Source organism: Hyperolius riggenbachi, chromosome 3 (assembly GCF_040937935.1).
Source record: "Hyperolius riggenbachi isolate aHypRig1 chromosome 3, aHypRig1.pri, whole genome shotgun sequence".
Taxonomy (NCBI): domain Eukaryota; kingdom Metazoa; phylum Chordata; class Amphibia; order Anura; family Hyperoliidae; genus Hyperolius; species Hyperolius riggenbachi.
In genome coordinates this window covers 317,986,000-318,012,741 of record NC_090648.1, presented here as the reverse complement: position 1 = coordinate 318,012,741, position 26,742 = coordinate 317,986,000, and the positions used below count along the sequence as shown (strand labels likewise).

The window sequence follows — 26,742 nt, the reverse complement described above, 5'->3', positions numbered from 1 at the left end:
GGTATATGCATCAAACTGCTGACATGTTTCGAGCTACAAGCTGTTAATCATAGCAATCATAGCTATGATTAAGAGCTTGTAGCTCGAAACATATCAGCAATTTGATGCATATACCTGTGTTCTATTTTATGGATATGTCCTAAAATAAACATTTGAAAACATCAACAAGGGCGTACCTTCCTCTTCTACTTGTCCAATAAGTACTGTAACTTGCTAAACACTCAAATGGTACAGAATAGTAGCCTAAAATACTAAGGGGCATTTTAATTTTCCAGATCACACAATCCACAGTCCATATATGTAGAATACAGTGTGGCCAGTTATCAAGGAATGGACCTTGCATAGATTGTGTAATCTATAACTTTACACATTTCTAACAAGATAAGACACCTAATATTTTGCGCTTTTCTCCTGGTGGACTAAAATCGCCAGAGCTGCTGCCTGTAGAGCCAGAACACTCTATAGGCAGTAGCTCTGGCGTAGTAGCAGTGTTAGGGATTTTTGCCCAAGGTCTCCTCACTGAATAGGTGCTGGCTACCTGAACAGGAAGAGCCGAGATTCGAACCCTGGTCTCATGTGTCAGAGGTAGAGCTCTTAACCTGTACACTATCCAGCCATCCAGCCACTGAAAGGCAACCATCAAATCTATATTTTCCCATATGTTACACAAAAACTTGCAGATAGAAAAAAATGTATATATATTATTGATTGGTTAGTGCAGGATTCTTATTAGGCTGTAAACATTAGTAATAAACACGCCACAATTAAATCCCAATTAATAGGATTTGGTATCTATTCAGGTAGGATGACTTGCCTAAGCTAGCAATGATGGGCTCTTCACAGTGCCTTTATTCTTGATCTCAAAGTTCTGCTTCTAGAACTACTCACAGCATAAAAATAATATTGAGAAAAATACTTTCATCCTTTGTCAAATGTAATTTGGGGCAATTATTTCAAATTTGTGCTGTGATGCCAGCAGCAAGTAACTTTCACTTGACCTGTCATTAAATGTATTTTTAGTTAATCTTTTAATCATTTTAATGTGTTTTCTAATATGTAGGAGGCTGTCTAAAATAATAATTTGGTCACTTGGCAATTATTTTTAGAAGAGAAGGAAATAAAACACGTACTGAGGGGCCAGTAAATATGTATACAGGATTTTCTGTCTTTTTTTATGTTTTAAACGTATTGCAAATTCTAGTTCATATAAACACAACCATCAACTTTGTGGTTGCATTCACAAATTCTACAATAATGAACGCTTTAAAAACAAGTGTAAGCAACATTAACCACTTGCTGACCGCGCACTTATAACGCGCGTCGGCAAAGTGGCAGCTGCAGGACCAGCGACGCACATCTGCGTCGCCGGCTGCAGGCTAATTAATCAGGAAACAGCCGCTCGCGCGAGCGGCTGCTTCCTTTCAATTAGAGATGCGAAGTTCGGATCTTTTCAATGATCCGGATGATTCGAATCGGATCATTGAAAAGATCCGGATCTTTGATCCGAATCTCGGATCATTTTACTACAGAAGCATTCGGGGGTGAAATGACTAGCAGGACAGGACTTTCCCTGCGGTGGACAGAGAAGGGGACGGGGGTGGACACACAGAGAAGGGGAGAAGATGGACAGAGGGCAGGGAGTGGACAGAGAAGGGAGGAGGGACGAGCAGAGAGCAGAAATGTTTGTTTGCACACAATACCCACATGCTGCAATCATATGCTTTACATATATTTCACCTATATGTTCATCTGTATACTTTGAAAGCAAGCGTCCCACAGTGAAAGAAAGCATTCCCCAAAGCATTCCCAGAAGTGAAGTGCAGCTGTTTAGAGCAGTGTAGGAGGATCATATTGCCCTGCAATCACAGTGCCTGCAAAGTTACTGAGCTGTGCTGAGCTGAGCCAAAAGCTTCCAATTTTTTCACTGTGCACAACTACGGAACAGACAGCCTATAATGAGCAGCACATTATAGCCAGTATGTTTGCTCTACACATATCTGGCAGTGACACCCATGTCCCCTCTCTCTGATCTACCTGTCCCTGGCTCCCCTCCTACAGAGCGATCCATCTCTGCTCTGCTTCCAGGATTCCGCTGCCCGCTGAGAGGGGGGCGTGCCGCTCCTGGCCCCGCCCTTTTTGCGGTCCGAATCACTCCTTTTGATGATTCGGATGATTAGACTCACAAAAGAGATTCGGATCAAAGATCCGAATCGTTCATGATCCGGACAACACTACTGTCAATTCACGGCGGGGGGCTCAGTGAATAGCCTGCGGACCGCCGATCGCGGCCTGCAGGCTAAATGTAAACACAAGCGGAAATAATCCGCTTTGTTTACATTTGTACAATGCTGCTAACAGTAGCAGCGTTGTACTAGATCAGCGATCCCCGGCCAATCAGCGGCCGGGGATCGCTGTCACATGACAGGCAGGAGCCTGTTAGAGGATGCACAGGACAGATCCGTTCCTGTGCAGCCTCCAATCTCCGGGGAAGGGAGGGAGGAGAGGGAGAGGGGGAATCCTGCGGTGGAGGGGGCTTTGAGGTGCCCCCCCGCCAGCCACACGCAGGCAGGAGCGATCAGACCCCCCCCAGCACATCATCCCCCTAGTGGGGAAAAAAGGGGGGCGATCTGGTCGCTCTGCCTGGTGTTTGATCTGTGCTGGGGGCTCTAGAGCCCACCCAGCACAGATCAGCGAAATCAGCGCTGGTCCTTAAGGGGGGGTAAAGGCTGGGTCATCAAGTGGTTAAAGAGACTCAGAGATGAGCCAACATAAAGATTTTTTTACTTACCCGGGGCTTCCTCCAGCCCCATAAGCACGGATGTGTCCCGCGCCATCCTCCCGCGGTCCTTCGTTTAGCGGTAATCGGCCCCAGTCACTGGCTCAGTGACCTCAGCCAGAGTCTTCTGCGCATGCGCAGGAGGTTCACGCATGTGCAGAAGGCCCAGACTGAAGCCGACGGAGACAGTTACCGGGGCTGATTGCGGATGAACGGAGGACGGCGAGGGACACATCCATGCTTATGGGGTTGGAGGTAGCCCCGGGTAAGTAAAAAAATCTTTGTTGGCTCATCTCTGAGTCTCTTTAACTTATTTCCTGGAAGAACACAAACAAATGTAAAAATCCATAACATTTTAATTCAGCTCCATACAATGTAGTGTTCTCCCCAGCCTCTTTTAGCCGTATGCTCCACCCGGCTAATTTTGGTGAGCACCCTGTTGCTATCAGCTCACCTCCTCATCCTCCTCCTATGATGTACTGTAAGCAGAATTGGGCAAAGAAGCGCCAGCCCTGCACTCCCACATAGGTAATCTTTCATGCCACCCTGATGGAAAAAAATTCTGGGAGAACACTGCAATGTAATTCATAGACTACAAGCCAAATATTATCTAGAGTACAAGAAAATGATTTTGTACAAAAGGGAGCAGTAGCGTATATAACAGAATCACGAATACAACTAGAGAATGTTACAGAATGAAATTGGTTGAGAGGAAAACATTATATAGCTATGTGCCCCAGTTTGTGAAAGCCAATTCTCGTATCCATCAGCACTCATTAACACCATTATGGTAAAGTACAAGGACGAGTTCTACATTTTAATATGTACCACATTGTGCCTACATATCCCTGATTTGGCAGCAGGGCACATGACTGGCAATACATGGGTTATTGGAGTCGGTAAAAATGTTCAGACTCCTTATACAATCAAATAGTGTATACTTGGATATACACAGATTCAATTTTAAATTGAACCCCAAATTTTATCTAAGAGAATATATCTTTTTACTCTTGTCCATTGTTAAAACTAGAATGTTTGACTTCCGGTTCCGGCGCCTGTGATGGTGGACGCAGACTAGCGGAGCTCCGACAAGCCAGGCCGCCCGCGGTCATACTATCATATCAGATCGCTCGGATCTCTTACATCCGAGCTGCACACAGCCCCCGCAGCACGGGGACAACCATATGGACCGCTACGTTACTCGCCAGACCCGCCAGACTAACTCCCGGGGAGACACGCAGGAACAGCAGTCACAAGGCAAGATGGCCGCCAGCGCGAGGAAGAGAGGAAATCGATCTGAGGCTGTCCACTCGCAGCAAGACTGGGAAGAAGACTCTGATGCCCCATCCGAGGAGGGTAAGCGCCCTACACCTCCCATTAACTATAAAACTATGGCCAAAGAAATGATGAAGCTGCTAGCCCCAGACCTGCAAGCCACCGTTGAGTCAGCTGTCTCCAGGTCTCTAGCAAGCGTGACTAAAGAGCTTAGGGCCCAAAGCGCTAGAATAGGAGAAGTGGAACAACGAATTAGGCAGTGCGAACAAGACTGTGACTTTAATATTTCCAAGATGGACTCTCTTATAAAAGACAATGCAGTCTTCCATGCTCGCATAGAAGATCTGGAGAACAGGTCGAGGCGTAACAATCTAAGGATTGTAGGCCTCCCTGAAACATGCTGCCCTAGCGATATCCCTGAGTTCTGCGAAAAAATCCTGCCGCAGCTGCTAAACTTATCGGGAGACTTCAGAGTGGAGCGTGCTCACAGGGTAGGGCCCCCGAAAAAGAACCTAGCTAAAGCAACCCCCCGGATGGTCATGACCAGATACCTGGATTACAATGCTAAGATCAGGATACTCCGGGCCTTTAAGGCCTTGACCGAACCTCTCCTATACCAAGAAGCTACCATCAAGCTCTTCAACGATTACTCTTTTGAAGTAACGGAAAAACGCCAGGCATTCAACAAAGCCTGCTCCTTCCTCGCGCTGAAGAAAATCAAATTCTCTTTACTCTATCCCGCCACCCTCAAGATCTTTGAGGATGAAGATACTTTTAAAATCTTCAAGCATCCCCGGGAAGCGGATAGTTACCTTACCACCAGATTTTCATCCTCTTCTAGACGATCCACTTCCCCAAACCATTCTTCCAATGATCCACCGGAATGAGGGTCTACCTGCCTCTTTAATAACTCTGACGTTATTATAGTCTGACATTCTGCCGCGGACAGTCCGTATAGGCTTCGGATGCTAGGAAGCTCGCTGGTGTCATTCACAGGGAAGAAGAGAAGTCAATCCCTAAAGGTTTAGTGGCAATACACGCCACCGTGTTTTATTATAAGCAGGAACCTCAGTCCCCACTACGGTGGGACTCACTACATGTGATGGAGTTAATCTATCACCCACCTACCAGTATTTTTCTCTCCTGCACATTCTTGTTAGTTATATGTTTATTTTTCTGTTTACAGGTATTCTGGGGTGTTGCTCTCTCTATCTGGGTCCACATTGTAATTTTTTCGCTGTTTCAGATAGCTATCTTGTACTTTACGATATATTCATCATCTGCATTTTGCTCACCGGTATCTAAGATCCGTATAACATGAAAATTATATCCTGGAACGTTAAGGGTTTACGTTCCCCCATAAAAAGATCTCAAATACTCCGGCATCTAAAATCCCTAGACGCTGACATTGCTTTATTACAGGAGACCCATTTGGGCCCGTCTGAAATACAATACTTAAAAAAAAAAAATAATGGGTATCCCACTGCTTTGGGTCACCTGCAATTAACAAAAAAGCTGGAGTGATAACTTTAATTAGCAAACATCTTAAAGGCACCGTTGAGCAAACCTATGTAGATACTGAAGGACGTTGTATAGCAGTTAAAATCACACTCCCAGGAGATACTCTCACTATTTAGAATGTGTATGGGCCGCATGACGGGAAAAAAAGTTTTTTCCAACGTCTAGGCACCCAGCTACTACTAGAACCACACCATTTAATAGTGGGAGGGGACTTTAACGAGGTCATGCACCCTCTCGAGGATAGAAGAACTGAGGGACGTGGACCGTCCTCTCACAGAGCCCAAGATACCTGCCTTTTTAAACTTAGCAATCTCTTAATGCTACAGGACACCTGAAGATACCTCTCACCGAGTGAAAGGGAATTCTCGTTCTATTCCCATCCCCATAGGTCCTTCTCGAGGATAGACTACCTGTTCACTTCTCCAGATCTCACCTCTAGGCTAACTAAAGCCACCATACATGACGCAGTAATCTCAGATCATTCTCCTATTTCAATAGCCCTAAACGAGCTCACTCCCAGAGGCTCCGATTATATATGGAGATTCCCGTCACACCTTTATAGTGATGAGGAGTTCCACCCTCTATTACAGAACTGGTGGCTTGAATTCAGTGATGACAACAAAACCCATAAAAATGACCCTCATTTATTCTGGGACACTGCTAAAGCTGGCATATGTTAGCTCCAAAAAAAAAAAAGTGGCAAAGGAATACTCTGCTCAGGTTAGAAAAGTAAGACAGGCCCTGTTAGAATACCAGAACTCACACTCATCATCCTCTAGGGAGCAGTGGCTCAAAGCTAAAGCAATTGCAGATAAATGGCTCAAACAAAGGGAGCTCCTCACCCAACCCTACAAAAAGCTACAATTCTTCAAACACGGCAATAAATCGGGCAGACTTCTGGCTAGATTGGCCAAAGGGGGATATGACCCTTCCCTCATCTCAGGTCTTCAGAATGACCTAGGGGAAATCAAGAATCACCCAAAAGATATTAATGATATCTTCCTCTCCTACTACAGGAACCTCTATACTAATTCTCACACTTTTAGTGAAGCTGATAGCACTAGATGGCTAGATTCTGCCCCTCTTAAAAAGCTTAATGAGGAAGACCTCAATGCCCTCAATGCCCCAATTACCACCCCCGAAATAATTCAAACTATCAAAAGTCTGGCCAACAACAAAGCACCAGGCCCAGATGGCCTATCCTCAGAGTTTTTTAAAATACTACAATTAGAAATTTCTCCTACCCTCTCTGAAGTTTATAATAGAATCTTGCGTGGTGAACAGTTTCTGCCCTCTGGAAATGATACCTACATTAAAGTAATTCACAAAAAGGCAAAGGATCCCACCTTAGCTGAATCCTATAGACCCATTTCACTAATCAACCAAGATCTCAAGGTCTTAACCAAATTAATGGCCAATCGTCTGGCCATAGTCATGCCCAAGCTCATTCACCCTAACCAGGTGGGCTTTGTGAGAGGCAAGTCTGCGGTCACCAATATTAGAAAGTTACTATTAATTCTGGAGCAGGTAAAAGCGTACCCTTTAACCAACAAACAGAGTGCTCTCCTCTTACTCGACGCACATAAGGCCTTTGATGAAGTTCATTGGCAATGGCTGGATAATGTACCAAGCCCCTAAGGCTCGTATTTATACCCCAGGTTTCCTGTCTGCATCTTTTCCCCTTCAGAAGGGGACGAGACAGGGATGTCCCCTGTCTCCCCTACTTTTCAACCTAGCCCTTGAACCTCTCGCTAGATTACTAGACAGAGTAATTGATGGAATCAAAGTAGGGGGGGTCAGGACCACTCAGGCTCTATTTGCAGATGATGTTCTGCTATTTCTCGATGATCCTCTAGCTCAAGTACCTAAGATTTTACAACTGATAGCAGAAATAGGCAGAGAATCTGGCTTTAAAGTCAATAAAACAAAAAGCGAGCTTATGTTTCTTTCTAGCAAATGTAGTATTCCAACAGATATAAATCTTGGAGTCAAGATCACCAAAGGACCAATTACATATCTGGGAGTGCAGGTGGGTAAGGATCCTCAATCACTTTATAATCTTAATATAACTCCACTTATCCAAAAACTAGTCAACCAACTACGCAGCTGGGAAAATCTCCCCCTCAGCCTCTCTGGAAGAGCAGCCTTATTCAAGATGATTACTTTTGGCAGGCTCCTATACCCCCTGCAAGTACTCCCTTTTCTTCTGAAACACTCTGACATACAAACTTTAAATAGAGCCACCTCACTTTTCCTCTGGAAAAACAAGCGATCAAGGATAAAACTAAGCAGACTTCAGATTCCTAAGAGCCTGGATGGTCTTGCCCTCCCCAATATTAGACTTTATAATTTAGCCTGTATGTTGCGTCACATTCGTGACTGGGTATCCCAAACCTCTGGTTTCTCCAACTATAAGCTCGAGGCAGCTCTAGTGGAACCCTGGACCCCAGTGGGTCTGCTACACTCCAAATGGTCTACTCTCCCTGTCCGCCTCAAATACAATGTCATAGTAAAGGATACCATTATCACATGGAAAGAATGCAGGAAGTTATTTAATTTGCCATGGAAGATCACTAAATATATGCCACTTTGGGGCGCCCCTGACTTCTCTCCAGGCATGCAACATAACACCTTCCTGGGTTGGGAGGCCAGGGGCGTCACCAAACTTAGTCAGCTCTTTAACTTCAAAGGTAGACGTTGGTGGAGCTTATCAGAACTACACACCCTGTTTAGCATACCTAAAACTGACTTCTTAGCCTACTACCAAATAAAGTCCTATGTTAAATCACACTTAATTAACACCTCCTGTCTGATGGAGATCACCCCTTTTAATAGATTCCTTTCACCGGGTACCGAGAGACTATCCCTTTCAACGCTACACAACGGCCTATTAGCTATCAATGCAGCAAAACTAGCACAAGATAACTTTAAACGATGGAACAAATATTTTGAGACTCCCTCATTAGAAAAACTTATAATAGAAGGCATATCAACATATAGAAAAAGCATTATTAGCGAGAGCTGGAGGGACTCTCATCTTCTCCTCCTTTTCCATGCAAAGTATGCTTTCAATATTAAATATTCCATCCCCCCTCAGGGATATTCTCCAGAATGCCCCAAGTGCAAACTTCCTAGTGCTGATATGGTACATTGCATATAGCATTGTTCTGCCATTTCACATTTTTGGGACCAAGTCTCTCGCTTCCTTAAAAGGCTCAAATGTAAACACACTGAGAAAGACCCCATACTCTACTTATTTCACAACAGGGCTCCCCCTTCTACAACTCCAAGTAAAGCCCCCTATGATCCTGATATTCTTCACGTGACACTTGCAGCCGCAAAGAAAGCCATCTTAAATAGATGGATATATCCTAATAGCCCGACTATCCAAGATGTAAAAGATGTAATGTTAGATTTATATTCCATGGACAGATATGACACACTTCTTCATAAAGAAAAAAGAGCCAAACGCTTCTTCAGTAAATGGAAACCTTTTATTTTAATAATGTTTAATCAGGAAGAAATCACTCAATTAGTTGAACCATTCAAATACTCTTCTTGGTACTGTAACGAAGATCTTCTTGGAACTCTGGGACCCTTAAAACTTCATGCCTAACATACCTATTAGCTCATTGATGTCATTTGACTTTTACCTACCTAAAGCCAAGTTAGGGTGGACCCAGTGGAGAGAGCACCCCCAGGGGTGGGTGGGGGGGGGGGGAGGGGGGGACTGTTGGGGTTTATAATGTTGTTAGTGTTTAATTACTACCACTCCAAAGTGTCTTTACCCAGATTCGGACATGCTATCCCGCAGGCCTGTAGTATATACGGCCTCCCAAGATGAAAGGACTCTTGTATTCTCAGGGGGGAAATACCCTCCGTCTCATATACCTCTGATGTGTTGTTATAACTATTCCTAACATCTTGGTGATATTTGACTAGTCTGTAATTCTGTGAAAACCAAATAAAAATTGTTTTAAAAAAAAAAAAAAACTAGAATGTTACTGAATGTTCTTATCATCTTTAACAAAATAAAAAGCCAGAATGGCATAGCTATGGCTTTTTACACCTAGCTTTAGCAGATAAGGGTTCTGAAAAGCAACTGAATGATTGATATTGGCAGTGGTGATGAATTGTGTGTTGCATGCTTGTGGTGCAAATAGAAAATACTGTATATAATTCACATATTTATTTTCTCTGTAAAAGTGTATGGAAAGGAGACTCAAAGTGAAGCACCATAAATAAATCGGTCCGAGATGAAAGGATTTACGTGCCGGCCCCACAGCCCTGCTAGCTGGTTTTGTATTTACTGAACTTCTACTGAGGGAATCATCTTAACTGTGGGTGGGTTTTTCCTCCCACTCTTAATTATTATTTTTTTTTGGGGGGGGGGGGGTCATAAGTTAGCGAGAACAATCAACAAAATGGTGCCAGAAAAGAATTGGGGCAGTTGTTGTTTTATTTTGGTCTGACCTGACCATTGGGATTCTTAGCAGACAAAAAATCCCATTGGTCAATGCATGGGGCAATAGGAAACCTTGGTTTAAATTAAAAGATGCGTTTGTTGGGGTCCCTAGTATGGCCTGAATTGCAAATTATGAGGAGTCCAGCATAAAGCATATTTTAATCTACCAGGGCTCCCCATTGGTCCTCTGATCTGATGGTAGTCCAATAAATGGACAAATGGCAAGCCTGAGCAGGAGGTGCTTTTTGATAAGAAGTTTTAAGGAGTGGACATGAGTTAAGAGATGAGAATGAGATAAAATTACACAGCAGGAGAGGGGGCGCATATCTGGTTGTCCTCATACTTAATATAGTAGGTTCCGACTTTGAGCCTCCCAAGAGACTGCTCCATGATAGCAGCAGAACTCGCCTAGCATCATACCTTTTAATAATTAGTTTAACATGCCCTGTGAGGTTAAAGTTGCACAGGCATCAGCAATTGAATCTGCTGTTAACATGTGTGCTATGCCAGGGAGATAGAATACTTGTTGATGGCCTCCTCTCAAATGTTATGACTTTTTCAGTGGATGTCCTTTTTAACAGTTAAAGAAGTCCATTTAAAAACATACCAATCAGTCTTGGCTGAAATTAAGCAGATCAGTCCCCCTCTGGCTCACCAGTGGGGGAAATTCTAGCCACGCTCTAAATCAATGGTTCTCAAACTAAGGCCCGTGGGCCGAATGCGGCCTCCTGAGGCTTTTTCACTTGCCCCCCCAAACCAAAATGTGTAACTTATAGATGTGGCCCACTGCACCCTTAAATATCGTTGCCCCACATATAGAATAGCATTACTGGTACCACCCATCCACATACTGTAGAAGCCAGCGAGCAGTCTTTCGCTGGCTTCCAATCTAATTCTGCATCAGGTGACACTGCTGTCCAACTGGACGGCAGGTTGTCACCTGGGTATTCTTCACTGTCTGGTGCACAAAGACATTCTTCAGAGCGCCTCATGACTGAATGGCAGCTGCTGGGAGTTCTCCTCCGGGCATGACTGGGGGGAATCGATACCTAGATTCAATGTAATGTTTTTAAACATTTTATGTATGTACCGGCCCCCCAGCAGTTTGAAGTATGTTGACCAGGCCCTTGACCGAAAAAGTTTGTGGACCTCTGCTCTAAATCCTAGCACTCTCAGTTCAGGTGTAGCTGTGGTGTAATGTTTCCTATGATAGATTTCCATATTGTACTGTTGCTTCTAGTGATTTTGATCTATCAATTGAGCTAGCAGCCTATTCATTTCCTTCCACAAAGCGCACATCTTCATGTAGTAGAACATAATCCTGTGGTTTGGATGAAGCATGTCACATTTACAAGTGAGGTGTGGACAGAGGAACCAAATATGAATCTTGTGGCTCAGTAGGTGTAATGGTGATTTAAACGGAATTGTCTAAATGACATTTTAGATGCTGGTTAAGCAGTGGAAGATATATGATGAACTGTATAGTGTTTGTGTGTAATTACATTTATCCTGGTCGGTTGTAAACAATGCTATGATCTTATGTGTTACAGGAAAGACCAGAACCTGCTATCTCCGGTCAATTGCTGGTATTTATTGTTGAATCAAGTGAGAAGAGAAAGCAAAGATCATGCTACACTGAGTGACATCTACCTGAATAATGTGATCATGCGATTTATGCAGATAAGTGAGGATTCAACTCGGATGTTCAAAAAGGTGTGTATTTATGCTTGTATCTAGATTGTTTTGGATATTTGTGATTTCTCTGTATTTCACTATGGCTAGACGGTCCGTGAGATGCTAGTAGTAATATCTACACTTTTTTTCCCCTCCTCACACTAACCTCTCCTGCTGACAGCCAATGCATCCTCTCCCCTGTCCATGCCTACTCCCTCTCCATGCCTTACCTCAACCTTCCCCTTTGGGGTCGGCTACATTCTAGCCAAACCTATTGCTATTACCTCATACTCTCTCTTTGATCCAGTGTATGGCTTAGAGTGCGCCTTGCACCTTATATTCTCAGCTGAGGTTGACCTGAATGGCTTCCTCTGGCAAAACCCATCTAGAATGTGTATAAGGCTTTAGCATTCCAGTGCTGTAAAACAGTGCAGGAGATTTGGGAGCAGCCGGCGCCACCATAGACTGTAATAGCAATTATGGCTATATGGGCACTCAGTGAGTAATTAGGGCGCCATCAAGACAGATCACAAATTACTGTAAAAACCCTATTTCGTCCGCCAGCAATAGCTGGAAGCCAAATTACATCATTCCCCACTATCCACAGCAACCTGGAGGGCGAATAGTAATTAGCGCCACCGGGACTTTATCGGCTTTACCCTGCGCCCAAATCTCCTGGCGGCTGATTCATATGTATGCATAGCATTATATCACATACAGATTGCTGCAGTCCCTGCTCATGATATTAATGGCGGAGATGAAAGCAATTATATTGCACTTGTAGCAACTTAGTTACATACAGCCACTGTTCAAACTTAGTTACATAGCTTTGGTGGCTTTAAACTGCCACTACAACAGCTTTGTAGTTTGCCACAATACAAATACAAATGACTGACGGTCACCAGGTGGTATCTCATCCAACTGCTTAGGTTTGTCCCGACCCCCCGCCCCCCACCCACCACCCACCACCACCACCATATGCCCATGTGCAGTGTTAAGTCTCGCCTCTCCGCTGGTGCGACTCCTGGCCTCCTCTGGTGTCCGCCTTCACAGTGAGTGCCTGTTACATGTGACACTTTCGCTTCTGAGATATGATGTGCGCAACCCCCTCCCCAGCAGATGGCAGCAGTATGCTCATGCTGGAATCTATTGGAAATCACTGTGTAGTGTGTGACCAGGCAGTAGATCCCCTCTCTGATCCAATTCAACCACAGAGGGGTCGATATGGCCATACATCAGATTGAGTTATATATCGCCAGCTTAATTCTGGGCTAGCTGGAGTTTCACTCACTGTGACTTCCTCATTTACTCAAATTCCTTTTGACAGTGTCTTAACTGCTATTATTTATTCTGGTTCAGTCAGGTCTCCAATCAGACATCTGATAGAGGACTGTATGGCCAAAGGCTAATACAAGAAAATGGTGACTGAGCAGTTTTACAGGCATTATTCGAGGACATACTGAATATGTGGATTTATATTCAAGCATTTTCACAATGCAATGCTTAAACAATTTTCTCTACAATGATGCTGCCCTCCTTCACCAGCTTCTAGCCTACAGGAACACGATTGCTTAGTTCAGCTATAGACGTGCCCTCTGTCTCTGGACTGTACATAGGGGTGTAATAGTTATCCTGGCCTTATCAAATGATAAGCTGTCAGTCACTCGTCCTTGTCAACATATACTTTCAATTGGCTAACAACCTGTAAAATAAATGTTGTGTGTTTCAGGTGCTTATTTGGTTGCAGTATGTCTTACTGTATGAGTGTATTGGCAATGCATGCCTAGAATGTAATACTTTTAGCTATTTATTTTAACAGTTGTAATAGATTTGAATATTTCAAAACAATCTATTTCTTCCAATTAGATTTACACTTTCCAGCTCTTCATATCTGATAAAACAGTTGCATTTGCTTATTGATTGTTCTTAAAGCTGAATGTTTTTGTGTGAAAAGAACTTTCTGCAGCTAAAAGCTCCTGCCTGGAAATTCTGATCAAATGACCAGAAGCTGCTGGAGAGACAGATGTGAGGTTCTATGGGTATGGTTGTTTTTAGTATCTGGATTGCATCATTTCCCCAGATCAGACTGCAAGGTGTGAGTCTGTTGGGGAAGAGTGCATTCTACAGCAGAGGTAGTGATTTGTTCAGAATGTGGCCAGTTTCTGGGCTTTACACGAGGTGTTCTGCACGTGATTTAAGCCACGTGCAAGGCATGTCTGCTGGCAGGGATTGGGACTTAATCCTATGGGTGACATTGCAGGGCGGAGGCTGCACAGACACATCGCTGGCCTCCTGGCTAGCGATGCAATCTGTTGCTATGCAGGGGAGGGGGGGGGGGGGACTACAAAGTGGCGTGTGAGGAGCATTACTCAGTGCTCGGTGTGAGAACAATGCCTTCAGCCAGTCCTTGTCCAAATTCATCAGCAAAGCTGCCAAGAGGGTTGGGGGCTGCTGAACACGCGCTAGATTCTCGGCAGAGGCAGTTATCGGACGCCTTGTCAGTTTAACCTCGTGTGTACAAGGCTTTATATTCAGCATCAGTTAATCAGATTCTACACATCAATAAAATCTGCAGCTGTGTGCCTACACAGATGTAGGAAAACACGGGTGCCAAGACTAGGGCTTTAAGTTGCCAGTTTTGCATAGATACAGTTGTTTTATTGAGCTAAAAGTGTCTTAAAACGATCACAATTGAAATTTTTATTTGCAGCATCATTCGTTGCTTTGCTTCATATCCTGCCATTCATTTTTTAAAACTTCTTTAGAGGTTTCTAATGTAAGTGCTAAAGTGACATCTATTCAAGTAAACTGGCTTGTTCCTCTTCATTAGCACACATGCTTAGACATGCATTCAGATGAGCAGCAGTTCACCCTTCAGGCTCAAATTATAGGGTTTCCAAGGATGTAGCTTCCTTGGAATTCATTTCCCCTCTCCCGGCGTCTTGTTTGCATCTGTCATCTCTTTCCGTCAGTGATGTGAAAGGCTGTGTTCATTGGAACACTGTGCTCTACTTACTTCCAATAGAACCATAGCAAACATTGTGAATGCCTAGGTTTCCATGCCCAGCGTTGCATGGAGCGCCGGAAATCACCAGGAATGTGCCCAAGAAATAGAACTCCTGATAGCCATGCTGTGCTATGTGGCTAATTGTACTAAACTTGTCTAGCGAGGCTATCTCCTTTTTAATTCTGCCATTGTGACTGTTTAACAAGAAGAGCATTATTTACTAGAGTTAGTTATTTGCTCATTTTCAAATCCAGTATTGGCATGAATAAAGGCCTGTTAAAGCGGACCTGAACTCAGAACTTCCTTGCTACTCTAAAAGATAAGCAACAGCATTATAACCTTGAAAGAAAAACATTTTTGTTTACTGCTGATACAAATCCTGCAATAAATCTGCAGTGTGTCTACTTCCTCCTTTCATGGAAGCAGACATAGGGTCAACACCCTGTCTTTACAAATTAGCTGATCTGCTGAGGCAGCCAGATTCCTGATCTGACACAGCTGAGAGATCAAAGTACAGTTGTGATTAGTCTCAGATGAAGTAGAATAAGACAGGCTAAACTCTCTAAATACATACAGAGTGCCTTTTCGTTTTCCTTCTGTCCTTCGGGAACACTTTAATAAGGAAGTACAAGACATTTAGTTACGGTAATATTGCGTTCAAATTTTGTTCATATTATCGTTTTACCCCTCAGAGTCCAGCAAAAATGTTTGAAGTGGCCTACTGCCTCCCAGTTATGCTATTTTTACACAATAGGCTTGATTCTCTAACATAAATTGCTGCTTCTCTCGCTATTGAACACTGTGCACCTTAACCTCTTGAGGACCGCGGTGTTAAACCCCCCTAGTGACAGGCCATTTTTTGTTAATAGGGCCGCTGCAGCTTTAAGGCAAAGCTGCAGGGCCGCACAACACAGCACACAAGTGATCCCCCCCCCCTTTTCCCCCCAACAGAGCTTCCTGTTGGGTTGGGTCTGATCATCCCCTCCAGTGTTTTTTTTTTGTTTTTTTTAATAAATATTTTTTTGAAATAGAAATGTGAATTTTTTTTTCTTTTTGAATACCCCGCCCACCCTCCCCCGCTGGCCAATCATTGATTGGCCCAATAGATTGCCTGTCAAGTAGTGATTTTCAGTCTGTCCAAAACGTAATTTTTGCCTATTGCAATTACTTCATTCATTTTCTTTTGCGATGACATGTGCCTAATTATATTGACTTGATTATGTGACCCTACGTTACATATCACAGTTCCTACTAGATCCTGAAAAACCACATTGCTGAATTCGGTTAAAGATGAGATGATCTACTGAGTTTGGTGTTGCTTATGTGTGGCTGAGAAGATCATGAGGGGTGACCAGGGTGGATCATAGATATGGGCATGTTTGTTGTAGGTAAAATTGAGTGTATTCGGAGGTATGGCTAAATGGGCTATTTACATGGCCGGTCCGGTCAATTGACATGTCAAGGTAGGTTTTTGGTGTAGCTAGACAGTTTAGTGGGCATTTTCAGATCAGGCAGATCCTGAGTGTGGCCAGAGGAGCTATATACTTACAAGGTCAGAGTACAGCCCTAGGTAACAAATAGGAAAAGTTTTTTACCTTTTATTTTTTTTTATTCAGAGACTGTAGCCTTTTGTTTCTGCAGGTCAGTAGAGTTGTACCGTGTTAGCCATCAGTAAAAGCAAAAAGTTTTGAATCAGGATGATACCATTTATTGGCTAAATAAAAAGTAAGCTTTCGGCTAGTAGTAAGCCTTCATCGGACTTGGTTTCTCCTCTGAGCGTCCAGTGTATATTAGCTGTGTTTTTTACATCTTGTCAGTGTATGCAGGAATCAAGTCCGATGAAGGCTTATCATCATCACGGGGAGAGTAAAGCTTGTACAATACATATGTTACGTAAAAAGAACAAGTATTTATCTACTTCTATATGTGTGTGTTTTTTTCTGGGATAGTATGACTGTCCCTGCTGCTTTAAAGACAAAATATGCATTGCTGGAAAATACAATATTTATTAAGACCAGGTTTTATTTTAGTAGAGTTGCATAGAAGAGCTGCTGGCATCGCCTCCCATCTGAGCACCGTATGTGTGACTGGCTTCAATCTGAAGTCAGCCTTAATATGCGGAAACATTTTATGCATATTAGCAAGGCTGTCATTTATCCACTGGCTTGTTGTCTTTGCAATGTGTTGTCCCTTTTTAATGCTTTTTATTAACAAATCTTAGGAAATTGAATGTAACTGTAAAGTAAACAATGACTGCCTGCTTGTTATAGCAGTTTGATAAATGTGGCAAAGTATGGAATCTAAACAGGATCCCTTTACAACATGAACGTAGGATGTTTAAGTGAAGTGCTTAGAGTGGAAATTTTGTGTATTACATAGGTTTGCCTCAGTGTCATAACTTCATGCTCTTTCACCTCAATACTTTGCTCTTTCATCTCCCAGCACCAGCTGTGTTTATCCTTGACATAGAAAACCGTTTTCAAAGCTCTTGCTGCAGATCCGCTGGAGTAACTAAACCAAGCTACACTATGGAAACCAGAAGGAGATGTTTGTTGTAATTCTAGATACCCCCAGGTCATATTAGAATCTGCCAATCTGCTTTCAAATTCATGGAAAATTGTGTTAGTAAAACGGACATTATTTAATCCCTTACATTACAAGTCAATAGCCATATAGTGCATTTGTAATTTTTCAGGAGCTGCATCCTGTAATCTTCTTGGAGTGCCGTTTTTGAAAAACGCTAAGCTGCATATTTTTGTACAATGAAAAAGCACTCTCAGGTCAGTCAGACTTGACCTATGTTCTTCCTTAGTTAAAGTACACATGAAGTGAGAAGGATATGAAGACAGCCAGATTTATTTACTTTTAAAGTGGTCCTGGACTCTGCTCTAAAAGATAAGCAGCAGCATAATAACCTTTAAAGAATAACATTTCTGTATTACAGCTGGTACAAATCCTGCAATAAATCTGGAGTTTGTCTGCTTTTTGCTTCCATGGAAACAGACATTGTTAACATCTTTTGTTTACAAATGAGCTATCAGCTGACACAGATAAGGGATCAAATAACAACTTGTGCTTAGTCACAGATGAGGGGGAATTAGACAGGCTAAACTCTAAGTGCATACAGGGTGCATTTCTGTATTCCTTCTGTTCAGTGCAAAAGTTCAAGTCCACTTTAAACCCTGAAAACTGCCTGGCAGCGCTGCTGGTCCTCTGCCTCTAAAGTTCTATACCCACGTTGTGATTTTCCTGACAATTTTTCCGATGACCAATGATTTTTTTTCTGAGTGCAGAGCAGTTGTTTCTGCGATATTGTGACGTGAATACAGGCGCACAACCATGCGAACGTCGCCTAGCATCGCGCCACAATATCAGATTGCTAAGGTCCACGACGACTCCTGTGCAAAGTACTGCGATCGCTTGAAGTCTCGTTTGCTCCCGGTGTGTAGTGTGACGTCGTGCATACCCGCCGGCAGGGAGAAGCGTTGCTGACTATTGTCGTCAAGGGGATGTGGCAGGAGCCGTCGGGCGATGAGTATGCAGCTTTATACTTTAAGACATACTGTAGACCCTAAACAAGGATGCAGATCAGAAGTTTGACTGAATTTAGTTGCATGCTTATTTCAGGTGTGTGATAGTGACACTGCTGATGCATGAGAGATCAGCAGGTTGCCAGGCAACTGGTATTGTTTAAAAGGAAATTAGTATGGCAGCTTCCATAGCCCTCTCACTTCAGATGTTAAGTGTTTACTCTTACAGCTCTCAGTACCTGAATCATGTTAGAATGACAACAGTATTGCAAGGTTCATAGTCCTGGCACTTCATTTTTAATTTAACTGATGCACTAAAGGTTTTATTAAAACTTATGCTGGCAATATTATAATGCTTTGAATGCATAGCTTATTAAATAAGCGTTTATTTTTGTAGAGTTCTACTTTAGGTCTGTACAGTAAATGAAACCAATGCAAAACAGATAAGGGACATTACAATATAAGCAATGTGAACAGAATGGTGATGACCATAATATGTATGGGCCTTCAAGGTCTGCTGTAGCAGTAATTGAAAGTAACAATTCATTTTGTAGTATTTTCATGCAGACTTTTTTTTCTGTCCTCTTATCTCAGCCCTAAATTATTCATTGTGAATTTCATCTGAATAATCTGGAGATGGTGCAGTTAGCTGTGTTTAATTATTCCGGCATGGCTAATTGCATGGCTGTCTCTGACCACCTTCTCCTGGAAATCTAATAGAGAAATGGATGCAGCAAAACGCGTGTGAATAAAGTGTGACTGTTTTTGTATTCTTGTTGGTCACGAGGTATTTTAGTGTTCCCGTATGACCATCAGTATTAACCCTTAGACTGTTGCAGACATGTATGGTTAGTGTTTTTGCATCCATACATCATGGACATCTAAAGGCAGCTTAGTACCAAACTACTTCCCCTTGCCGAGGACGTCTGTAGGTGTTTTTGTTTTCCCATATTCCTGTGCCTCGAATGTTTAAAGGCATTTAGTTTAAAGCTTTGGCTCAGTACCAACTTTCTGCTTCACTTGAAATATGCAAATCAAAGTAAATGTAGAATTATGTAAATGTTACTGCAAATCTATGCAGCTGGTTAAGGAACCAATCCAATGCTCTATCTGTGCGATTTGATTAGTCTATTTACATATTAGATTTTCATATTAATTAGCATAATTTTATACCATTCAAAATGTATGTGCACTTCCGTGACAATCCTACTGACTAATGTGGACTTAGGGCAAAACGTTTAAAGTGAACCTGAGAGGGGGGGGGGAATATAAAAAAAAATGTATACCTACCTGGGGCGTCCTCCAGCCCCTCCGGCCAGATTGCTCCGACGCCACCGTCCTCCGCTGCCCGCAGCCTCCGCAAATTGCCCCTGAATGTCCTCCAGTCCGGGGCATACTGCACAGGAGAAGGCTGGCTGTGTGCGCTCCCCCGTTGCGTTCCCATGGCCGGGAGCGTTCTGTGCCACGGGAGTGTGACGAGGGGGCACACACGGGCAGACTACACTTGCGCAAACTGGACGACTTACCAGGGACATTGCGAAGGCTACAGGCAGCGTAGTACGGCAGCAAAGAACTAATCAGCCCGGAGGGGGCTGCAGGAAGCGCCAGGTATCCAGTTATGTATTCATTTTTTATATCTCCACCATCTCAGGTACACTTTAATAAACACAATTCAAACTGAGCTGGCAATGGCAGGAAGTTTTTTCTTTTTTTTTTTAATTAGATGACTGTCTAGGGATAAACCTATGTGGGGGTTTGGTAACTGTATCCTATCTTCTTTTAGATGGTGGTTATTTGTCTCTGCATACAACAGCTTGTAGAGCGTACGTGTTGCCTTTGAGTAATTGGGGTAATATCCGGTTCAGCGCCGCGGTCCGAAAATCTCATGCATCCGAGCAACGTTCACCTCCCATTCATTCGCCTATAACTTTATTGCTACTTATCACAATGAATTGATCTATAGCTTGTTTTTCCGCCACCAATTAGGCTTTATGTGGGTGATACATTTTGCTAAGAGCCACTTTACTGTAAATGCATTTTAACAGGAAGAATAAGAAAAAAACGGAAGAAATTCATTATTTCTCAGTTTTTGGCCATTATAGTTTGAAATTAATATATGCTACCGTAATTAAAACGCATGTATTTTATTTGCCCATCTGTCCCGGTTATTATACCATTTAAACGATGTCCCTATCACAATTTATGGTGCCGATATTTCATTTAGAAATAAAGGTGCATTTTTTCAATTTGCGTCCATCACTATTTATAAGCTTATAATTTTAAATAATATAATAACATATTCTCTTGACATGCATATTTAAAAAGTTCAGACCCTTGGGTAACTATTTATGTTGTTTTTTTTTTTTTTTTTAATTGTTTTTTTTTTTTTTTTAAATAAAAAAAAGTGTATGTGGGTAATTTTTGGTGTGGGAGGGAAACTGCTAATTTTAAATGTAAAATAATGGTTTTTTTTAATCAAAAATGTATGTGGGTGCAGTTTACTATTTGGCCACAAGATGGCCACAGTGAAAAAAGTCCTAGATGCGAACCAGCTCGCATCTAGGAACTAAAATGCTGAGGAGTTGTTTCCTGGGGGCAGAAATACCGCGCTCTCTGGAGAGAAAGCGTCGGTATTTCTGCGGGGAAGTTAGATCGGTGAATGGGAATTATATTCCCATTCACTGATCGGGGGGCTAGCGGCGGGCAGCGGGAGCGCGCGCGGGGGCGCGCCCGATCGCGCGCACGAGCCGGCGGCAGCACCAGTGCCTATCTGGACGAGGAAGCTCGTCCAGATAGGCCGAACTGGATATAGGGAGTTATCCATTTACACTGACTGGGCTTGTGTTCCAGGAAGACGTGTAAATCTCCTGCATATAAATGATACAGTGGTAACTGATAGATTTCCATCCTATGAAGGTTGAATTCTTGCCAGGGCACCGTGAGCATGGAGTAAAGCTTCTATGCTCTCCCTAGTTTGCTTACGTTTTAAACATATTGCCGGAATCACTGGCTTTCCCCTAAGAAGCAGCCTTACAATGTGGATCAGAGAGAAAACGAGGCACCGCACTTTAAAAACACACCTTTATTTCTCAGCCTGGCAATCCATATGGGGGTTAGCAGTGAGGGTGAAGAGGCATAGTCTGGCAGCAGTGTCGTGAATTATCGCATCATCACAATGTGGTATATGCCCTTCTTCAGGTGTGACAAATGCTATCCCGACAGTGCCTTAAATATCCTCCAACAGGAATTGTCAATTGTTTAGTTACACCTTCTGGATTTCCATCTATTAAATATTAATGTGCATTATATGTGCAAAATATAAACATTTCAGAGATCCCTGAGGAAACCAAATAGGAAAAGATACAAACTCCATGCAGAGTGTTGTGGCCCAAATCTTGGACTTGAGCACTGTATGGTAAGAGTATTTCATAGCATGTCACCATGCTGCCCAGGTGCCATTGCATGGATGTTATATAATCAGGTTCTTTCAAACAACTTTTCAGTAAAATTGACTCTCCTCTGCTTATAATCACTGAATCCTGCAAAGGAAAGCTCTCTGCTGTGTTTGCTTAGTCTTACCTATTGCAACTAGTGATCAGAGAGGAGCTTGTGCAGTGTGTGAAACTGATAGGCTTCAAAGCAAAGTGAAACACAGACTGCTAACTCTTTCCTATCTTTTTATCTGATACGTTTTGGTGCCTAAAAGTTTTTGTTGGATTTTTGTGTGTTTTTTTTTAATTTAAAATTTCAGTACTTTCAGTTTGTATCCATTTATTACATAGATAAATGAATTAATTATCTGGATAGTCTCTTGGCAATTGTACTCCATACAGAACATAGGGTGTAACGTTTCCAATGTTATAAAAAAAAAAGCAGTTTAAGCCATCCGTTCCAGAAATCCCTAACTTAATCCCTAACTTTATACAATAATTATGTATAAATGATTTAGTCAGTGTTTACCTAATGTAATATCTTTTAAATCCCTGATTTACATTCTGACATTACATGGTGACATTTTTACTGTTGGCAGGTGATGTAGCTGCTGCATGCTTTTTTGGCAGTTGTCAAAATCACTGGGATCGAATCTGCTGCCAATCGTTCGCGCTACACGCCGAATTTCGATCCATTCCGTCCGATCCCGTCGATCGCGCTGTGCGGAAAATAGCCGTCGATCGCCCGCTGGTAAAGAGCGCATCGCTAGCGGCGTTCGAGTGCCCGACGACCGACGCAATAGAGCTGCAATACATTACCTGCTCCGCCGGCGCGACTCCCGGGTCTCCGCTCTTCATTCTCCGGTCTGGTCTGGTCTCCGGCATGCTTCCCTTCTTCCTGTCCCGGCAGGAAGTTTAAACAGTAGAGGGCGCTCTACTGTGTAAACTTCCCCCAGACAGGAAGAAGGGAAGCATGCCGCAGACCAGACCAGAGCGGAGAAGAAGAGCGGAGATCCGGGAGTCGCGCCGGCGGAGCAGGTAATGTATGCGGGATGGGGGGAAGCGGCGACAGCACCACCACCACCACAGATTGTGAACGGTTTCAGGCTGAAATCGGTTCACAATCTATTTGCAGTAAAGGCAGCCATACGATCCCTCTCTGATCAGATTCGATCAGATAGGGATCTGTCTGTTGGTCGAATCTGATGGCAAATCGACCAGTGTATGGCTACTGTAACACACAATTACTTAATGACCAAGTATGTGAGCTTTGCGGTCTTTGGCATCAATAATTTGCAATGAAATAAAATTAATCTGATTGGATGTGGCTCCACCCCTTTTCTGAATTTGAACCCCAATGGCCAACTGTACCAGGTACAGGTGATTAACAGTGCAAGAATGGCAGCAATTAAATATTCCCCTTAAAAATCAATAGGTGGATTTTGATTGCCTTTTATAGGCTCCACCCACTTTTCTGAATATTAATCCCAGTCACCCAGTGACCAACTGTGCAAAGTTTGAGAACTCTACCATTAACAGTGTAAGAATGGCTGCAGTTTACATTTGCGCAATGAAATTTGTACTTTTCTCCATCCACTTATTTCCTAACATTGTTCAGGTATGTATTTTGCTGGTGTTGGCTCCGCCTACTATTTCTAACCCTAACACATCTAACATCTGACATCTAACTGCTAAACAGCAAGCAGCACAACTGCCAACTTCATGTTTGCTGTTTCCCTGCATCAGTGTTTTACTACAGCTAACATCTAGAAATATGCCTGAAGAAGGGGACTAGATCCCAGAAAGCTTGCATTATTTAACTTTATCAGTTAGCCATTAAAAGGTATTACTTTTACAAGACTTTGTTTTTTTCTACCTACATATATTGTTTGGCTAACACGGTACAGAAACATTTTTACTACTATAACCCTAACACACAATTACTCAATAACCAAGTTTGTGAGCTTTGCGGTCTTTGGCATCAATAATTTGCATTGAGATTAAACAAATCTGATTGGCTGTTTGTGGCTCCACCCCTTTGTCTGAATTTGAACCCCAGTCACCCAATGACCAACTGTACCAGGTTTAAGGCTTGTGCCATTAACAGTGCAAGAATGGTAGCAATTACATATTACCCTTGAAAATCAATACGTGAATTTTGATTGGCTTTTGTAGGCTCCACCCATTTCTCTGAATATTAATCCCAGTCACCCAGTGACCAATTGTGCAAAGTTTGAAAACCCTACCATTAAAAGTGTAAGAATCGCTGCAGTTTACATTTTCTCAGTGAAATATGCATTTGTCTCCGCCTACTGATGACCTGGCATTGCCCGATTATGTATTTTGGAGGTGCTGGCTGCGCCCACTTTTCGTAACCCTAACACACAATTAATCAATTACTCAATGACCAAGTTTGTGAGCTTTGCGGTCTTTGGCATCAATAACCTGCATTAAAATGAAACAAATCATATTGGCTGTTTGTGGCTCCACCCCCTTTTATAAATGTAACCCCCAGTCACCCAATGATCAACTGTACCAGGTTTGAGGCTTGTGCCATTAACAGTGCAAGAATGGCAGCAATGAAATATTCCCCTGAAAAATCAATAGGTAATTTTTTATTGCCTTTTGTAGGCTCCACCCACTTTTGTGAATATTAACCCCAGTCACCCAGTAACCAACTGTGCAAAGTTTGAGAACCCTACCATTAACAGTGTAAGAATGGCTGCTGTTTACATTTTCCCAGTAACATTTGTATTTGTCTCCGCCTACTTATGACCCGGCGTTTCCCTGTTATGTATTTGGCTGGTGTTGGCTGTGCCTACTTTTCTAACCCTAACACGCAATTAATCAATAACCAAGTTTGTGATCTTTGCGATGTTTGGCATCAATAATGTGCATTGAAATTAAACAAATTTAATTGGCTGTTTGTGGCTCCTCCCCCTTTCTGAAATTGAACCCTAGTCACCCAATGATCAACTGTACCAGGTTTGAGGCTTGTGCCATTAACAGTGCAAGAATGGCAGCAATGTAAATATTCCCCTTGAAAATCAATAGGTTAATTTTGATTGGCTTTTATAGACTCCACCCACTTTTATGAATATTAATCCCAGTCACCCAGCGACCAACTGTGCAAAGTTTGAGAACCCTACCATTAACAGTGTAAGAATGCCTGCAGTTTACATTTTCCAGTGAAATTTGTATTTGTCTCCGCCCCCTTTTTGGTTATGGGAATAAAAAGTATCCTATACTTTATTCCAGGTAATGTACTATGTGTGTGCCAAATTTCATTCAAATCCGTTCAGCCGTTTTTGCGTGATAGAGTAACAAACATCCGAACTTTCCCATTTATTATAGTAGTAGGATGATCTCCCTAACATATCCTGCTAATTTAGGGTTTCTAGCTTTTAAGGTGGATTTGCTTTTAACCGTTAAAGTCGGCGGGTTTTTAAATGTCTTTTTTTTTTTTTTTTCCTTTGAAACTTTAAAATCGATTTTCTCAAAAACTATAAGGTCTTTTTGAAAAATGTTTTCCTCTTGTAGCCACTAGGGGCCTCTACAGGCTCTGGGGCCCTGGGGCAATTGCCTCCTTTGCCTCTATGGTAGCGCCGGCCCTACCAATAGAGACACATAACCCTATCTTGAGTATCGTGATATGATATACAGTTTGGTTAGCTCCTCTCACTGTAGCTGAATAACCATTGATATTTGTATTTGTCATGCATGTTGATGGGAGGGCATCATCCCTTTCATCCTTAGGGTAAAACCTCAATGATTATTATGTTCTCTGACTCATAAGCAGGAAATCAGATCTCTAGGTGTGACTTCCATAGCCTTAGAAGAGATACAATAGCTCCTTTTAAGGAATGCAATATGTCTGTGTGTGGGTATACTGTAGACTTTTTTTTTTTTTTTTTTTCATTTAATAGCTACTTTTTGTTTACACCAAATCTACTAGTAATACAAGTTGCTAAATGATTTGTATTTTATGGCTTAAGCTGCAGTTTTTAAATGGCTGAAAAATGAGGTAAATGTATTTGCATTCAGCTTACATTACTTTCTCTTATTTCATTACAGAGCAAAGAAATTGCCTTTCAGCTTCATGAGGATCTAATGAAAGTACTTAATGAGCTGTATACGGTAAGGAGCACATCTGCAGTGTTATGTTTTCTGCATTGCAACTCATCTCCTCCTAACTGGGCCAAAAAGCAATGTAGAAGCCCCACTGAGTATCCATATTTAAAATGTTAATATTAAAAACGTTGCCTGCTTTACCTGTCTGCTTACTGACCTGACTTCTGTTCCCAGTTTGTGGCTTGTTGCTTGATGACAGTACATAGAAGGCTGAAGATCCTAAGGCCCATGTAACTCAGGTGGCTTGCTTGCCTTATGCTGGTACTTGTAGTACAACCTTAAAGAGAATCTGTATTGTTAAAATCGCACACAAGTAAACATACCAGTGCATTAGGGGACATCTCCTATTACCCTCTATCACAATTTCGCCGCTCCTCGCCGCATTAAAAGTGGTTAAAAACAGTTTTTAAAAGTTTGTTTATAAACAAACAAAATGGCCACCAAAACAGGAAGTAGGTTGATGTACAGTATGTCCACACATAGAAAATACATTCATACACAAGCAGGCTGTATACACCCTTCCTTTTGAATCTCAAGAGATCATTTGTGTGTTTCTTTCCCCCTGCAGCTATCTTCCACTGAAGTGTCAGGCTGTTTCTTCCTGCAGAGTGCAGACAGCTCTGCCTGTATGTAATTCTTCAGTATGTGAAAGCCCAGCCAGCTCAGTGGAGGATTTATCCAGCTTGTAAAAGATAAGAGAGAAGAGAGAAGCTGCCCTAATCTAAATAATACACAGGCAGTGTGCAGAGAGGGCCTGGAGGGGGGAGATGCATCACAGAACCACAACACTGAAGAACTTGGCAGCCTTCCAGACACAGGCTGACAAGTCTGACAAGAGAGAGATAAGTTGATTTATTACAGAGATGGTGATAGTAGAACGTGCTGCAGTAAGCCAGAACACATTAGAATAGCTTTTGGAAGTTGTAGGATGA

The 26,742-nt window shown here is 42.5% G+C and overlaps 1 protein-coding gene across 7 annotated transcripts in view; it reads left to right on the top strand.

The window, feature by feature from the left end:
* Window positions 1-26,742, top strand: part of SRGAP1 (SLIT-ROBO Rho GTPase activating protein 1) — a 220,951-nt gene that overhangs the window by 107,193 nt on the left and 87,016 nt on the right. For 6 of the 7 annotated variants that reach the window (XM_068276769.1, XM_068276772.1, XM_068276768.1 and 3 more), the window contains exons 3-4: window positions 11,588-11,750; window positions 25,754-25,816. In XM_068276769.1, the coding sequence (XP_068132870.1) occupies window positions 11,588-11,750; window positions 25,754-25,816 (226 nt within the window). Of the gene's footprint in view, window positions 1-11,587; window positions 11,751-23,393; window positions 23,523-25,753; window positions 25,817-26,742 lie in introns of those variants that run through there. The other variant, XM_068276773.1, reaches the window with a different exon arrangement.